The 17,399-nt window shown below is 51.6% G+C and overlaps 2 protein-coding genes across 4 annotated transcripts in view; one reads left to right on the forward strand and one right to left on the reverse strand.

The window, feature by feature from the left end:
- Positions 1-3,873: 3,873 nt before the first annotated feature.
- Positions 3,874-10,963, forward strand: ARPC5L (actin related protein 2/3 complex subunit 5 like). Its single transcript, XM_002916304.4, has 4 exons — positions 3,874-4,191; positions 8,260-8,332; positions 9,238-9,414; positions 10,421-10,963. The coding sequence occupies exons 1-4, from the start codon at positions 4,043-4,045 to the stop codon at positions 10,481-10,483; spliced, it is 462 nt and encodes a 153-aa protein (XP_002916350.1). The 5' UTR covers positions 3,874-4,042; the 3' UTR covers positions 10,484-10,963.
- A 1,093-nt stretch (positions 10,964-12,056) lies between these two features.
- Positions 12,057-17,399, reverse strand: part of GOLGA1 (golgin A1) — a 47,297-nt gene continuing 41,954 nt past the window's right edge. For 2 of the 3 annotated variants that reach the window (XM_034664508.1, XM_011221115.3), the window contains exons 20-23: positions 16,076-16,135; positions 15,368-15,538; positions 14,757-14,843; positions 12,057-14,284 (exon numbers count right to left, since the gene is read on the reverse strand). In XM_034664508.1, the coding sequence (XP_034520399.1) occupies positions 14,204-14,284; positions 14,757-14,843; positions 15,368-15,538; positions 16,076-16,135 (399 nt within the window). In that variant the 3' untranslated portion in view covers positions 12,057-14,203. The remainder of the gene's footprint in view (positions 14,285-14,756; positions 14,844-15,367; positions 15,539-16,075; positions 16,136-17,399) is intronic. The other variant, XR_004626582.1, reaches the window with a different exon arrangement.

A 17,399-nucleotide genomic window follows, 5' to 3' on the forward strand; every position in this document is an offset into this window, starting at 1 on the left:
TCATTCATTCATTCGGTAGACCTTGCAGGATGCCCAGTCCGCTGCTCTGTGCTGGGCGCCAGTGTCCTGGGGGTAGAGGGGATGAGGGTTGACGGTTTTCAGAGATGAATTAACACTGCTACCTTGGAGGAATTTAAAATCCGAAGTGGACGGGGAGAAGCAGGATCAGACAGCTGTACTCCCAATTCCATAAACCGTTCTAGTGGAGCCAGCATGTAGCAGGGGAAAGAGCATTCAAGGCCTTTTTTTTAGTGATCCCGTCCCGGTTTCAAATTCTTGCTCTGTTGCCTCGTGCTCGCTAAGACTCTTAGATACCTTCCCCTTTCTGAGTCTCAGTTTTTTCACCTGAGAAATGGGTATTTTTGAGGATTAGGAACATGGAAAACTCTCAGCACAAGATCTAATGTATAACAGTCACTCAAAATATCATTGGTATTAATGTACCCAGTGGAATGAGCACTTAAGTTGGGCCCTAAAAGTTAAGGGAGAATTCACAAAGCAGGCTTTCTGACTGGGCAGTTTCATTGTTGCCTCAACCAGCAAGCATGAATCACTCTAGTGCCACTCCACTGCCGTTGACAAAGATGCACCAACACCTCTCAGAGCATTGGTTAAAGCCAGGTTGCCCCTTGTTGCCGTCAAGTGTGAGGAAGCCTTCTTCCATTCCTTTATGGGGTTCTGTTAATGTGCCTTAGCACATTGGACTAAATTGGGATACTATCTCCCTTTTGTCACAAACTTTGTTTTTGTTTTGTTGTCGTTTGTGTTTGTTTGTTTATAGTAATCTCTGCATCCATCATGGGGCTCGAACTCACGATCCTGAGATCAAGAGTAGTGCTCTTTCGACTGAGCCAGCCAAGTGCCCCGTGTTCTAAGTTTTCTGTGCAATCCTCTCTTTAGCCCCATATATCCTGAGTTAAATGTTTATGTGTCTGTCTCCACAGCCAGCCTGGAAGTTTCCTGGTAGAACCATGGCTAACACCTGATTTGGTTTATCTAGTCTCCAGGCCCAATACATGGATGCTTGTTGGATCAATGAATTAATGAGCCTTGCCACAGACCACGGTGAGGCAGGCTTCCAAGACGTGGGTGGGTATGGGGAAGAGAGGGCAGACAGAGGGCAATCTTGGCATGGATTAATCTTAAAAGGAAGTTAAATGGTGCACAGGAACTTTGCTGTCATATTTTCCAAATGCTTATAGTTCTTTTAGAGCTAATGATTGTGCACATCTTTCTGAACTTGGAAGTTATCTGTGACTCCCATTTCTCTTACAATGCCACATCCAACACACCAGCAAATTCTGCAGCTCTAGTTTCAAAATAACCCAACATCTTCCCACCACTCTTAATGACAACTGCCTGGCCTAAGCTACCATTGCCTGTCACTAGACTGTTGGTGTCACCTTTTATTTTTTTAAGATTTTATTTATTTGTCAGAGAGAGAGAGCTGAAGCAGGGGGAGCAGCAGGCAGAGGGAGAAGCAGGCTCCCCGCTGAGCTAGGAGTCCAATGTGGGACTTGATCCCAGGACCCTGGGATCATGACCTGACCCGAAGGCAGCCGCTTAACCTACTGAGCCACCCAGACATTCCTGGTGTCACCTTTTAAATCACCCCTCCGCTATTAGCTCTTATTCCCATGTATTCTCAAGACAGCTGTTAAAGGGACCCTTTTCAAACTTAAGTCAGCTCATGTCACTGCCTAGAATTTCCAGTGTTGTCCCATGAGGTAGACCACATCCTTTCCTCAGCCTACAGCAGTCCCTCAACCCCCCACTTCCATCTCATCTCTTCTCACTCTTGCACTCCAGTATGACCCTTCTGTTTCTGGAATATACCAAGTCTGCCCTGTGTCTGGGCCTTTGCGTGGCTCCCTCCTTCACTTCTTTCAGATCCTTGACCAGTGTCACCGCCTCAGGGACATCTCTCTTGACCACTTTATCTAAGGTACTGCCAGGCTCTGCGTGGTTTTTTATACCCTCAGCATGCAGTCATCCCTAACATAGACTTCTAAAATTCTGCCTCCATGACTGGGAGATCCACAGTCATAAGCAGGGCCATTATTCCATTCACCAGAATGGGCTATTTCCTTACTTATAAAATGGGCATTTCTGGTTTAAAGTTCCTTCTGACCAGGAAGCTCTGGAGATATGAATTTCTGCTGTCTTGTGGCCTTCCTGGGTCACAAAGATTTCTTTCAAGAAATGGAGCTGGGGGCGCCTGGGTGGCACAGCGGTTAAGCGTCTGCCTTCAGCCCACGGCGTGATCCCGGCGTTATGGGATCGAGCCCCACATCAGGCTCTTCCACTATGAGCCTGCTCCTTCCTCTCCCACCCCCTGCTTGTGTTCCCTCTCTTGCTGGCTGTCTTTATCTCTGTCGAATAAATAAATAAATAATCTTAAAAAAAAAAAAAAAGAAATGGAGCTGAAAGGCAGGTGGGCTTTGCCTGTTTCCAGGATCCCAGAGACTTTTATTCAGCACCTGCTTACCAGCATAAGAGTCTATATCTTTAGCACCCAAGTTTAGGTAGCATCATAACCTGGCAATGATTTTTTTTATGTGTAGACACAATTCAATGAAAAGTATTTGACACAATAAAAACGAGTCACATTTCATTAACTATTAAATTTTATTAAAGGTCAAAGTACAGGGGCGCCTGGGTAGTGCAGTCGTTAAGCGTCTGCCTTCGGCTCAGGGTCTGATTCCAGCGTTCCCGGATCGAGACCCACATCGGGCTCCTCCACTGGGAGCCTGCTTCTTCCTCTCCCACTCCCCCTGCTTGTGTTCCCTCTCTCGCTGGCTGGCTGTCACATAAATAAATAAAAAATCTTAAAAAAAATAAATAAAGGTCAAAGTACAATTAGGAGAACCTGGCTGGCTCTGTCAGTAGACCATGTGACTCTTGATCTTGGGGTTGTAAGTTCCAGCCCCACATTGGGGGTATAGATTACTTAAAAACAAAATCTTAAAAAAAAAAAAAAGTACAATTATATGAAAACAAAGACCCAATTTAATCTAAGGTTAAGGCCTATTAACAGAATCCCTCAAGTAACTGCCCAGGCACTCAATTCTGGCACCAGAGTCGTCCTTGACTCTGCCCTTAGTCCCTCCACTACCATCTTTCTCCATATCATATACTCTGGGGATTCGGCTTCCCACCAGGATATACCTCTCCAGCCAGGACTGACTTCTCAGCCCCCAGGACCTCGCCCTTCCCGTCAGGATGGTGACCACAGGGTCATCTTCCTCTCCCCGTCCCCTACCAGCCAGGCCCAGGTGACCACTACAACTTGCGGGGCCAAGTCCAAATGTTTTGTCTTGTCAGCACTTTGGATACACTTTAAAAGTCTTTAAAGGCTCCCAGTCTGTTAACAATAGAGTCACTGTGTACAAGGCAGAGACAACTTCCTCTGAGCTCTGTGGTGGAGTTCAAGGTTCCTAAGATCCAAGAATTAGGGTCCCCACCCCCTCCGTCACTCCCAGAGGTATAAGAACTACTCAGGCCTCAGCTCGAAGGTTTTTTTCTCAAAGAAGTCTGCCCAGCACTCGACAGGCAGAGGCGGGAGCCTTCTGCTGGGGGCCCGTGCACCCTCAGTCTAGGCAATGATGACCCCCCGCGTCCGCCGCTGTGTCCGCGCAGGCCCCTTCCAGGGCCAGGAACTCCTTGGATTCAGAAGGGAAGCTGAGCGCAGTTATGATGTCCACGATGCTGGGCCTGCGCAGGGACAGAGTGCCCGGTCCTCAGACCGCAAGAGTGAGGCTCCCGGAAGATAAGAGTCGGGCTGGGAGCTGTCCAGGTGACTACGAAGCAGATTCCCAGCGCTCCCAGCCACTCCCCCACCAGGCTCCTCCCCTCCCGCCCACCGGCACTTCCGGTTCCGGCGTGGCCCGGAAGTGGGCGGGCGGCGGCGTCTGCGCGCGGAGGAGGTGGAGGAGGCGCCGGGCGGCCGCTTCCCGCCCCCGAGCCTGAACGGGTGCCGAGCCGGGTAGAGCCGAGGTCGGACCCGGAGCGGAGCCGGCTGAGCGGGTGCCGAGTCCCCGCCATGGCCCGGAACACGCTGTCCTCGCGCTTCCGTCGGGTGGACATCGATGAGTTTGACGAGAACAAATTCGTGGACGAGCAAGAGGAGGCGGCGGCGGCGGCGGCCGAGCCAGGCCCGGACCCTAGCGAGGTGGACGGCCTTCTGCGGCAATATCCTTAGCCAGCGCGGTGGCCGGGCGCCCCTCAGGCCGGCTTCCCTACTCCTCTCACTCCCGGGCCCCTGAGGTCCATCTCCCAAGTCCCTTCCGATCCGGCTCCCCTCGGCCCAGGTTCCCTTACTGCGGGTATCCCCCTCTTCCCTCTTACCCGGTCTCCCCACTCTCCTTGTCCCGGACTCCGGCCCTCGGATCCTCCCTCAGCAGCGCGGTCGGTAGTCCCTGTGGACTCACCGGCTCGCCAGCCCCAGAAGCACGCCCGACGCGCTTGCAGCCCCGCAGGCCCCTCACTCCTCCGCGAGGCCTGCCCTCTTTCCTCCCCCTCTGTCTCCTCATCCCCTCAGACTGACCGTTCCTTGGGCTCCCCATCACCCCATCCCTCCCTTGCAGGAAATGGGGCCATTCTCGAGCTAGATGGGCGGGAGGGGCCGAGGTGAGCCCCGCTGAGTAATTGAGCGGCCTAGGCGGCTCCCGGGCACAGTCCTCTTGGGCCAGCTTGCAGCACCACGCGAAGATAGGTGGGTGGATGGCTGAAGGGTAGAAGGGACCCAAGGGGGGAGCGAAAGCTGCAGCCTTAGTGCGGCCCTGAGGTCAGAGATTGTGTGCCTCCCACCCCGGAATCCCTCTGACCCTCCAGCTTAATGCCACTCTTTCCCACCTGTTCTTAGTTTCCTATGAACACCCTGGGCTGTGGACCTTGATGGTTTCAGCCACGTTCAACAAGTGAGTTTTGGCTCCCTCCCCGAAATAGCCTTCTTGTGCAGGAAGCAGGGAAAGACTAGTAGTTGAGAGCTAAGAAAAACCAGACAGCATCAAGTGAAATGTGAAAGTAGAGCCTCATGACTGGAAATGACTATTCTTGTGGCCACATAAAGCAAGCATTTAGAAAACCAGATTAAAAATAGAGGTGGTTGTCACAGCCTGCTTGGTCCCTTAGCAGTTTGAGCACAGGAAACTGACTTATTCTCACAGGAAGGATTTTTCTTTATTCAAATGGTGTTACAGGAAGTGCCTGCCCCTCCCCCGCACTTGCCAGGGCAGGGTTGGAGGCTCATGCTGTATATAAATCAGGTTCTGGGTGTTTAATCAGTTGACTCAGCTTGGGAAGTCAGGCCCATAGACTACCTTAGGGAGGAGTCCTGCAGTGTTCCTCCAGTGTGCCTTTGAAACAAAAACCAGACTTTGAATAGGAATGTGTTTTCAAAGGTGGGGGTTCAAACTTGTATTTCCTGCCCTATCAGGATCACCCTGCTTACCCCATTGCTGAAATGGGGTCATGAGAAGGATTCTCATGAGGGAAGATTGATTCTGCAGTCTGGTGTAGGACCTGGCTTATGGGCAGGCAGTACCAGAAAGGCTCCAGGGTTGGGCCTGCGGCCCAGGACCATCCACACAGATGGGGAGAACAAAGTCTGGTTATCTGCTGTCTTAGATCTGGTGCTACAGGGACTTGCTGAAGGGCATCTCTTGGTACGCCCCCTGACTAATGGTAGGTTCCTTGAGGCTGCTCAGAGGCCGAGGTTTAGCACATCCAGTTGGTGGTAGTTTCTCCACTAGTGACAGTGTCAGAAACCTTGTTACCATAGACAGTCTACCTCTTGGAATTGGGGAAAGTGAGGTTAGTGATGAGAACTGAAATCCTGACAAATGTGGAGCCCAGGGAGGGAGGAGGCAGGAACTGGTACTTACTGAGTCCCTACCATGTGCCAGGTATTGGACTTACATTAGCTCACTGAATTTAAACTATAGAACAGGCTTTTAGGAGTCTTAGAGGCCAGAGGATTAGGGATAGAGATTAATTGATTGGAGTGGGGGAATGTAGGGAGGAGAAGGCCTGTCCCACTGCCGTGTAGGGCATCGAATCATGGTAGGAAGTCCCTCCGATGAGCTAGAACATGAGCCGTGTATCCATGCAGACCCAGCTGTATCGTGCAGTAGTTGTGTGACCTCATACCCTCTCCGAACCTCAGCGTCCTGTTCTGTGAACAGGAGGGGAACCATGCTGGCCATACAGGTTCCATGGGAGCGTCACAACAGCATTGCAGAGGCTTCACAGTGCTGGGCACACAGCGAGTGTCCTAGACATGTGGCGTGGGTCTTTGGGTAGAGTCACAGCAGGGGATTGTAGAAGGAACTTGCCTTGGGAGTTGGGCATACTTGGGTTTGAAGGCCAGCTGGACAGCTTAGCTTTTTGACCTTGGGCAGGTTATTTCCCTTCTTGAGCCTCAAATTCGTTGCCTTTCAAATGAGAATAATGATCCTTGTCACAGAGCGTTGTTAGCAGTATTGGGATGACGTGGAAGCACCTGAGACCTTGTAGGGAGTTTAAAATACTCGTTCCTTTTCTTCCTCACTGAAGAACCTTCTGGTCCTCAGGAACAGGAATCTGTCCAAAGCAGTGGTTTTGAACGATTTTGCACTCTCTCCTCCCCCTGAAGAAATTTGGCATTGTTTGGAGACATTTTGATTGTCACAACTTGGGGAATGCTGCTGGGATCTAGTGGGTGGAGGCCAGGGTTGCTGCGGAATCTTGTGCGGTGCACAGGACAGACCTCACATCAGTCGTGTGGTCTAAAATGTTAATAGTGCTGTGGTTGACAAGCCCTGCTCTAGAGACGAGGGGCAGCGGTCCCCAGCCTCCGCAGCCTGTTCTGTAAGTCGAGCACAGAGGCCAGCTTGATAAATGCGGTGCACTCCCTGCTCCCCAGATCTCCCCAAGCTGCTGAAGGCCCTGTATCCATCAACGCCTATAGCGAATGCCTGGTAGATTGGCACTACAGAGGTAGCTAAAGCCGTGACTCTTTTTGCCCCCGTGGACTAGTTACCCTGCCCTTCCCCGTCCATCCCTTGAATGATTTCGTTTGCTGGCCATGCTGGTTAAAGAGTGCTGGCCTACATTTCTTTCTAAGCTGCCAAGACTGTACTTATCGGTCTGGGATGCCAAATCAGAAAACAGTTCCAAGGTAGAAGTTATCAGTGTTTGATATCACACTGGCCCTTGCCTGGCTGAGGAGGAGGAATTGCAAAGCTAGCAGATATAGGGGGTGGGCTGCCTCTCCACTGCGGAAGGTGGATCAGGGCCCAGCAGGGTAGGGGAGCGCAGCAGGAGTGGCCCCTGGGTGGTGGGGGCCCGGCACGGTCAAGATGGAGCCCACACTACAGGTGGGGGCTCTAGAGGCTCTGTTCACACGTAGGTATCACTGCACAAACAGGAGTGGAGACCTGATTGGGCAGAAGCCATTCCATGTTCTATTTTTGAAGCTTTTTGGCTGAAGCCAGTGTTTCAGATGAGGAAATGAAAGTTGGCTGATGTAATTCAGTTTAAAATAGGTGTCACCTTTGGGGACCTAACCCAGATTGTCATTTTCTTTTGAGTGCTGTGGATTCAGACCTCAGCAAAGAATGTGTCAAGATTGCAACTGGGGTTGAGGGGAGTAGGGAGGATCGGCTCATATTTTGGGGTAAAGCTTTTAGATCAATCACTGTCTCTCCTAGTAGCCGTTGGGACATCACCTGGGTGGATCTTGGAAGATAGAAGTTTTAGCACATCTTAATTTCTTTAGCAGTTGAATCGATAGAACATTGGATTAAGAGTTAGGAGACCTCCATTTGTGCCTTTGTCCTTCCCTTTTGAGAATGAGAAGGTGAGAGGGCTAGTGTCGCATCACTCTTGTGAGGACCCAGCAGGGCAGACACGGTGCCCAGTACCAAGCCAGTGCAAGTGAGCTCAGTGTTTCTATTCAGGTCACGCCGAGAGGGCACTTGCTTTGCTCATGCCTTCCAGGGCGGGAGGGACGGAGTGTCCACACGTGTTTCGGGGGCGGCAGGAGGGCCTTGTACAGTTGGCAGCGGTGCCCTCTACTTGTGGCGCAGCTCGGGAGGGCTACAGGCTGCGCTCTGAATGGGCTGTGGCCGCACCTGAAATCTGCAGTGGGGAGCGGGGGGTCAGGGGGGTATGTGGATGTCATTCGACTCTTCTCTCTCCAACTGTTTGTGAAATGAGTTCATTAATAAAAGCGTGGACACGCTTGAGCCTAACCATCCTTAACCGGTGGTGATGCACAGGGGACATGCTTCGGGCGTTCCACGCAGCCTTGCGGAACTCTCCCGTCAACACCAAGAATCAAGCCGTGAAGGTAAAGGCGGTGGCGTTGCAGCGTTGCTGGGTGGTGCCGGCCCGGGGCTGAGATGGTCTGTGTCCCCAGCTGAATGTGCGCTCCCCGGGGCTCCAGACAGCGTCTGTTTCGCGTCAGCCTCGGTGAGGCTCTACTAAGGGAGTGAGCTGGCACTGGGCAGTGCTTCCATGGCAGCCTCCTGGCACTCTTGCCATCAAAGCTGTCAGTGTTTATAGTAAAAGCTCCCCGAAGAAACATTCACGCTTCCCCAGGGCCTCATGGGGTGAGAAGTCGGCCCAGCCCTTGCTGCTTAGCAAAACTATAAATTAGCTTTGCCACATGGGACTTAGCAGTGTTTCTGCTTTAAAGGTTATTGAATAGGCTCTATTTGCATAAGGATTTTCAGTGCTTTTAAGATTTCTTGCCTTTTAAAAACAAGGTGAGAAGATACGTGCTTTATTGCATCACAGCTGTCTGGAAGCTGTCTAACATTTGCTCCAGGGAAAGGGCTCTCTCTGAAGCTGGGGTTTTGCTGTCGTGTCACAGCGTCTTGATGTGAGCAGTGGCTGCACCTCTCAGGGGGATGGAAACGGCCCCTCTGTTACGGGGATGAATGCAGAGGGAAGCTGCGGCTTTTCTTAAACCTGTTAAGAAAATAGACCTCTACAGTTGTGATCTTGGGGAGGCCTTGCAGGTGTCCTCAAATCAGTGATGCCCCTCTCCGGTAAACCACTTACCCTCCCCCAAAGAAGTGGAATAACTTAGTGGCCACTTAACTTTGTAACCGTCCCAGACAAATGAGAAATTGGGCCGTGTTTCTAAAGAGTTCTCACCACTCGGTTTGTGCCTGTGGTGGCCGTGTTGGAGGCCGTGGATGTGCCTGGGCTTTGGCTCTGGGTGTCACTCCCTTTCTCTCTCCTTTACAGGAACGAGCCCAGGGCGTGGTGCTGAAAGTGCTTACAAACTTTAAAAGCAGTGAAATCGAGCAGGCTGTGCAGTCGCTGGACAGAAATGGCATTGACTTGCTAATGAAGTACATTTATAAAGGGTTTGAGAAGCCCACAGAAAACAGCAGCGCAGTGTTACTCCAGTGGCACGAAAAGGTACGTGAACACACTGCCCCCGCAGGCGGCCCAGCGCCTCGCCCCCAGCCCGGGTTCACATTAGCAGGCCCGAGTTTCCGAAACGAACAGCCAAGTCTGCTAGGCATTCGAGAGTAAGGGGCTACACCTAAAACAACCTAGGACGTCTGGTCACTTCTCCCGTGGAAGCACCGGGTAGGGGTTCACTGGTTCTGGTAGTTGCCGTGGCTCTAGCTGCTGACTGATGCCGGGCGTGTCATGGGGCAGGTGACTTGGCATGGCGAGACACGGAGTCTCAGGTGGGAGGGAGGCAGGCGTGCCTGTGGCTGGGACTTCATAAGACTTGGTTTGCCTCAGTGGTGGCAGCTGCTTTGTCTTGGTGAACGTGGCGGTTGGGGGGCGGGGTGTCTCAGGAATGCAGGCTGAACCCTCCGGCTACCTCTCGGGGCTTCCCTCCCGGGCCTCAGCCTCCCTAAGCCAGAGGGGCAGTGGCAGAAACCTGGATGTTCGCTGAATAGGGCTTTCGTTCACCGGAAGCACAGGGAGCTGCCCTCTGCTCAGCTCGTTACAAGAGCAAGGCATTTCATCTAGCCACCGTCCCCCTGCCCTGGAGAGCTACGGGAAGCTTGCTCGTCGTTATTGGAGACCAGGCGACTACGAACACCATGTCCTTCCCAGAAGGCTCTGTTGAGTTTTGAGGGGTCAGCCACGCAGGCAGCCTCGGTGCTGGGCTGTGGTGGTGGCCTTTGGTCCTGTTGCTGGGCATTCTGTGCCTGCTCGGCCAGAAGGTGAACGGGGCTCGGGGAGGGGGCGATGGCCGTGCTACTCAGGAACTGAGCAAGCCCTCTACTTGGCGTGGAGGCCAGGTCCTTTGGTCCCTTTAAGCGACTTGGTGCTGAGCCCCGTTGGCACTTCTAAGGAGGGCTTGGGGAGGCAGCTGTGACGGATCCCATGTCCCCCAGCAAGCTGGGCTCCCCCTGGGCCAGCCGGGTCTCATTTGACTCCTTTCCTTTTCCTGCCCCCACAGGCATTAGCAGTAGGAGGACTAGGCTCCATTATAAGAGTTCTTACAGCAAGAAAGACTGTTTAAAAAAATACAAGGACTCATGTTACCTTGAGAAGAATTTTGGATGCACAGGCTGATGAAGAAGGGATTGACAATGGACCATCTTCCTAGGAACTCCCAACTAAACTATTTCAGGACATGCATCCGCTGAAGTGTATTTTATTTTCAAGGTGGAGGGAGAACTTGTCTGTTTCCTAAATCCTTTGCAGGATCTGATAGTCTATGCCTTTGTCCACGAGTAACACAGAACTGACGTCGTAACTGTCTGCCGGAGTGGCTGGCCAGCGTCGGTCGGGCTTACCTGTGTGCTGTTTCACGCGGGGGAGGGACGATCTGGGCAGGTGCAGATCCAAGGGCTGTGGTAAAGGGAGCGCTTGTTTTTTTGAAGTAGTAAAACTTCGAGGGTTTGTACAGACATCCCGTCTTTGCAGAGAAGACGGGCTCTCTTGGATTCATTGTAAAGTGCCTGCTGCATCAATAAAGCTCTTGGCTTATTAGTATGTACTTTGCGGTGTGTTTCATGTATGTAAAGTGAGTAACGAATGGGATGGTAATGAATGAGAAACTGATGTGGGGGTGGGCGTATCCCTGCGGAGCCGATGGGGGGGCGCGAGCGCGTGGCCCTCTCTCTGCCACAGTACCTCTGGCCTGGGCTCGGTGCTGCTGGCTGCTGTGGAGAGAGTTGGCCAGATAACTATTTATTGGTTTTACTTCTTTGATTTGTATGTACTTTTGGAGCTTATTTAATAAAGTGCCAAACATTCAATAATTGATCTAGGCTTTAAAAGTCTTTAGTTTGTGTGACTACACTTGGAATCTTTTGGGCACGAGCCTTAGAAGGGCCCGGTCCCCATCTCCTGACGCTGGCTGGGGCTGTGTGGCAGGAACACCCTTACTGAGATGCTGACAAGTTATTTTTTGAAGAATTAAAAGCCAGAAACAGGTACCATCAGCCTATAGATACAAAAAGAACATTTTGTTCCATATAACACTGACAGCCAGCTGCTTTGAAGAGCAAGATGTTTTTCTAACCTTTTAAGCACATGGAACTGCAGTTTGCATTCTGTTAAAGGACCCCATTGATGTGGTCCTTGGAGAGAAGACATTGACCAAAGTGACACAAGCCTTCCAATTCCTCTGTAGAACCCCCACCATTCCTGGGAAGTAGGACTGAGCTGCTGGCTTCATTAAATTACATATATTTACCTAAACCTGGGGGGGTTGCTTTCTGAAAGACAAACGTTCTAGGGCTGTCTCCCCTCGCCCCCCTTTTTGTACTTACTAGGTTACTGGTTTATCGTAAAAGGATGTACTTAGGAACAGCCAGATGGAAGAGATGCACTGGGGAACGTAGGGGGGAAGGACACTCCAAGCATGCCACCCTCCCCCATCTCTGCTCTCTGACCCAGAAGCTGCCCTCCCCCAATCTCTGCTCCCTCATCAGCTCAGAAGCCACTCTCCCCACATCTCTAATCACCAAACTGGAAGGTCTGTCCATGGAGTTTGCCTTGGAGTATTAAATATGAGATACAAAGTACTAAATTTCATTAGTCAAATACTGACACACCAGACTATCAAGTAAAACCCACTCTAGTTGCATCTGGCTTAAAGAGCTTTAATCAAAAAGTGACACAAATGAATTTTCTACAGCGGTCTTAGATAATACAATTCCTATTTACAACATGGAGATCCAAATCAAATGCTCATATATAGGGCTATACATACTGTCTCTATCACAGAACGTTTTATACAAGTAAAAGTGCATTAAATCACTCAGAATATTTACTCCACTCTTCCTCTTAAAGCTGAAGGGAATTCGACATGCAAGAGGAAAGCCTACTCAGAGTGAATCCTCCCTAAGCAAGTCCGGGCTGAGTGAGCCACTCGGGCTGTGGGCGGGGCAGGCTGAGACCAGCTCAAGGGCTGGAGAGGCCACAGCGGGGCGGGACGGGGCTCCCACCGCGCTGTTGCTGTCGCAGCGGCTGCTGGCAAGCCCTGAGCCACCCGACCGTGGGGATTCTCTCCTGGAACAGCTGGAAAAGCTACCTCTTACCAAAATTACAGAACAGAAGGAACTCCTGTCTTGTGTCCCCACCAGATAAATGGACAATAATACTCTCAACAAAGGAAGGCCATCTGCGGGGCGAAGCCACGGGAGGGGCTAGGTAACCGGAGAATGGGTGGCACGGGGCCTAGCTGGGATGACGGCGATGCTGCCCTGGCTTGGTACTTCCAGCTCTGTGGAAATGCAGGACATTAACTCTGCAAATGTTTGTTTTCCTGTGAGATACATTTTACATATTTTAACCCTATGCATTTTTGAGAAATGTAACTTTACATCATTGGCTAACCGAGAAGAAATTTAGGAGCTCCAGTTACTAACTCAGCTTTTTATCTAACCAGTGAAACTTGCATCGGATGAAATCAATTAACAGTCTCTCTTTTCAGTCCATACTGTGGCTTATCGAGGGCAAGCACGTTCCCGTTCCTTAATAACAGAACAAGTTTTCACGGTCCCTACCAGAGCCATAGGGCGTGCTGTCACGCACTGCGGCCGTGTCGTATATATCTGAATGTAGTGTTGTCTTAAATATGCAGGGGTAGGGGTGGGGGGAGAGGTGGTAGCTCCACAGGGAAGGCAGACCGCTTCCGGTGTTTTGGTCAAGGATGGGGAGGGACAGCTGCTGCTTCCCCTGCATGGCGCAGACCGCCCTTAACCGTAGCAAACGTGTGGTTAGCATTTGCTTAGTCTTACAACACAGAATTAAGAGCAAAGCAAATGAAATACCACCACTGCTTCGGGGGAAGCAGAGACCATAGAATGCTATTGAAATTAAAAAAGGGAAAGGCATCCCAATCTTAGAAATAATTTCCTCTTGATGCTCCGATTTGCCTTAAAGAACACCAATTAAATGGACTTTATAATACAGAGACATGTTTATAATAGTGAAGAACTTTAGCTATAAAAAATAGTTTAAAATGGTTTACCAGCAACCTATCCAAGACAAGTACATTCATTAAAAAGGCAATTGAGTGTATTTGGTACTAAGGATCTTTTTTATGTATCTGCTAGTTTTCTTCAGTAAAATGAGATACTGTCAGAAAGTTGCATATTCATGAATCCACACTGGCCCCAGAGTACGGTAAAGATGCGCACATCTAAACCTCTGGGTGGTTTGAGAAACAAAGTGAAATAATGTTTTCTTGAGAGGAAGGGTTAAAAAGCCTCTTCTATCTCATCTGAACCCAAACACGCTAACTGGGAAGGGGAATTTCTGAAAGCCCACCCCAGTGAGCTGGCTCTGCGTGGCCGAAGCAGGTGGGCTCGCCTGCTGGACCCCACCTCAAGGGACCGTCTTTCCGTCCAGCGTCCTCACTACGGGGTGCATCGGGGGCCGCCTCTCCACCAGATGCTGATGGCTTCAGCTTTAAGTGCTCACACGGCCACTCAGAGGACTCAGGTGCGGACAGCGCTGGCCAGAGCTGGGGTTTTAGCAGCACTGTGGAAATGTGGGTAGTGCCAGGACCCTTCTGTTTGGTGAGCACAAGGACACAGGATCAGCCGCCTCCTGAGGTTCAGATCAGTCTGTCGGGAAGGGGGCCTTAAGTCTTGTAAACAATGTTTTGACGCTTGTACAAAATACTGCAGTTACAGTGATTAAAAACCCACCCAGACTGGTGTGTCAGTGTTCTTTTCACAGAAAAAGTGTCATCGCGTGGAGCTCCGCCTGTTGGTACTTCCATCTAGGTCCACGGTATCCGCGGGTTGGAGATGGACGGCCGGATGCTGCCCTTGGGGGCTGGCTTGGACCCAAACCACGACATCTGTGTTTGAAACAGAAAGGGCTTCTGAGATGAGTGTCAGGATGAGGTGCAGAGGAAGCTGATGGCCCCCCCGCCCCAACCCCGAGCCGCCCTGCGGCCCTCCACACCCCCTCACGCCCGCGGTGAGCTCGCAGTGAAGCCGCTGGGTGCGGTAACCACTCTGCAGGGCAGGAGCCCATCCGAAGTATGTGCGCGGAGCAGGAGAACCCCATGGTGGAACTGTGGGTAATTCTGCCTCAAATTTGCTTTCTCTTCTATCCCTTCGGCAAGTACTTTCTGAATATTTTATTTTTTTAAAAGTCTGGATGCCAGGCCAGACCCGGGGCTGCTGACGTTAGTGACGTCAGTGAAAGTGCCCAGGAAAGCATGAGCCTGTTGGTGGCGCATAGCTGGGCAAGCGGGCTCCCCACCACCACCACGCCAGGCTGGCTGGCTCCCGTTTCTAAGAGCCCATGGCAGGTCGGCGACCTACCTTATACTCCAGGGTTTCTTTGAGCATGTTCTCTTCCTCCTGTGAGAAGTTCAGCAACACTGACACAGCTTTTATAAGGTGAAAAGCCTGAAACAAAGAAGTTTTGCTGCCATGGTCCTTGGTGGTGGCGAAGCGGGGTGGTCGGGGGTCTAAATGGCAACACTTCCTGGGTCTGCTCCCGACTGGTGAGCAAGGACCACGGGGAGAGTGAAGCTGGGCTTTCTCCGGTCTGACAACAATGACCAGTTCTTCCCCCCGCCCCACCTCCCTTTTCCTTCGGGAACTGGCGAGATCCCCAGGACATCCATGCAGCAGCTGCCCTGCTCTCCAGCAGATGCAGGAATGTGGGGCAGATTCAGGTCCCTGGACTCTGCCTCAGCATCCCCCCACCCCCAAGCACGGCCTCCCAGGGGGCCAGTCCCCTTCTCAGCCCCCCTGCTCGCTGCAGTCAGCAGGTCAGGGCCAGCTGGAGAAACGACCAGGTACCCACACTGGTGGGCAGATCGGAACGTGGGAGAGGAAGAAAGCAACGGACTTGGAGGGAAGCCACGGAGGCCCGGAAAAAGGAGCCAGACACTCAGGACCCAAAAGGCAACTCAGGAGCCCTTTACCTCAGATTCTCGACAGGACATGAATTTCAAGACCACGTGTTTAAGGTATTCAAAATTGATCTCGCGGGCATCAGTCAGGTCGGCGTTATTCATGACAGAAGGAGCCATGTTTGGCATCTCAGGGCCAGGCTTGTCCCGGACTTCAAAGAGCTCATTGTCGGGTCTGATTTTCTGAAAACCCAATGGAAAGACGCTACACTGAACCCCCGAGACAGGTGTGAAAATCCCCCGGGACACTCACCCAGCCCGCGCCGTGACCACCCGCCGTCCTTTCCCAGCCTGGCACACGGTAGAGAGAACGGCCCCGCGGGGAAAGGGAGTGCCTTCTAGTGTCCGAAGAAGGCTCAGCCCCTCCAGGTGGGGTGGCTGCTGACGAAGGAGAGAGGTCATCAGGGAAGTTCAGACGTTTCTTTTACCCTGGTCAGGACACCTCTGGGGCAGGGAGCACTGCAGAGGCACTGCTCTCCTAGGCCTGCATGACCCTCTACCATCCGCACACGGCACAAAGATCATGTCACTGACTTCTCGAGCACCAATGGGCTCGGAGAAGGAGGGCACACGCCCAAAGTCACACAGCTACTTTGCAGAGGCGTGTTCAAGCTGGCAGGGCCAGCCAACATCTGGCTTTCCAGAAACCTCTTGCAATCAACGGGGGGTGGGCGGGGATGGGGAAGCATCACCGGCACGAGGCAGAAGAGCGGCACTTACCAGTTCCTTCTGGAGAGTCTTTTTGAGTTCCAGCATCCTCTGCTGCATCTGCTTTATGGTCTGAGACAGAGCCCCGCCCCCGCAAAAAGCCATTCGTTAAACGCACTTTTCACTGTCATTAGGGTGCAAAGGACAACAGAACAGTCAGCCACTGCCTTGGGGGCCCCAGACACCTGTTCTAAGACCCTGCCCTGTCTCCCAAGAGGCTTGTGTTGTCACACCTACGTGCTCGGGGCTCTTTCCCCCCCTTTCTCACTGCTCTGCTCCGGGCCCCACAAAGGGGACTGTCACACACCCCCTCTGTGGAGCACTCGGGCCCCAGGGCTGCCCGAGGCCCCCCCCCAGGCGCTCGGCCCTCAGGACAGCTTCTCACGCTTGCCTGTGGAAGGAGCGCAGCTGGAAACCCCTCTGGACAGTACACTTCGTCCTTCAGAATTCTATTTATGTGCCATGACCCCGCACCACTGCTCTCCTGAAATATCATTTTCAATGCTTATTTTGAACACTGTAAGACAGCACGGTTGTTCTGTCCCAGATTTATCTATTCTTACAGTTTCTTTTATTTTTAGTGAATTTAATTAGTATTGAACCTTAAGTGTAATTCATTACACACTCCAGTAATCACCAGAAGGACTAACCTCTGTTTCCCCAAGGAAAGCATTTATTGTATAGTCAGCAATACAGGAAAAAAGGTTGAAAAGAAGTTTCTCCCAAGTCTCACGACTGTAACATCAACATTAGTTTTTCCTGTGGACTTCTAGTCCATGTCACCAATCTTGGGTTGAGTAACTAGAATTTTTTTTTTTTTTTAAGATTTTATTTTTGAGAGAGAGAGGGAGGGAGGGAAATAGTGCACGAGTGGGGGGGAGGGAGAGGGAGAAGCAGGCTCCCCGCTGAGTAGGGAGCCAGGCACTCGATCCCAGGACCCTGGGATCATGACCTGAGCCGAAGGCAAACACTTAACTGACGGAGCCACCCAGGTGCCCCAGTAGCTAAATTTTTGAATAGTGTTTTTCATTTATCAGAGTTTTCACACGTTTCCACAGTTTTCCTTTTTTTTTTTCTTTTTTAAAATAAGCTCTATGCCCAATGTGGGGCTTGAACTCGTGACCCTGAGATCCAGAGTCGCATGCTCCAACTGAGCTTACCAGGTGCCCCCTTAATTTTAACTTTCAGTGTAACGGTAAGTCTTGGGGATGCCCATGTCTTTCAGTGGGGCTGAGCCTCCATTTTTAAAGCAGTGGTCAGCTTTGCTTTCTCCAGGGGTGTGTTCACAGTCTCCACAGAATGAGATGGCTCTGTCAGAGGCTCAGCTCCTGTCAAG

The sequence above is a fragment of the Ailuropoda melanoleuca genome, chromosome 7 (assembly GCF_002007445.2).
Source record: "Ailuropoda melanoleuca isolate Jingjing chromosome 7, ASM200744v2, whole genome shotgun sequence".
Classification (NCBI taxonomy): domain Eukaryota; kingdom Metazoa; phylum Chordata; class Mammalia; order Carnivora; family Ursidae; genus Ailuropoda; species Ailuropoda melanoleuca.

What these genes read in the sequence shown, in the direction of transcription:
- ARPC5L (XM_002916304.4), top strand. Translation starts at nt 4,043, where the DNA reads ATGGCCCGGAACACGCTGTCCTCGCGCTTCCGTCGGGTGGACATCGAT. An exon ending in GTGGACGGCCTTCTGCGGCA is followed by an intron (nt 4,192 to 8,259) that starts ATATCCTTAGCC and finishes GTGGTGATGCAC; the next exon opens with AGGGGACATGCTTCGGGCGT. An exon ending in CCAAGAATCAAGCCGTGAAG is followed by an intron (nt 8,333 to 9,237) that starts GTAAAGGCGGTG and finishes TCTCCTTTACAG; the next exon opens with GAACGAGCCCAGGGCGTGGT.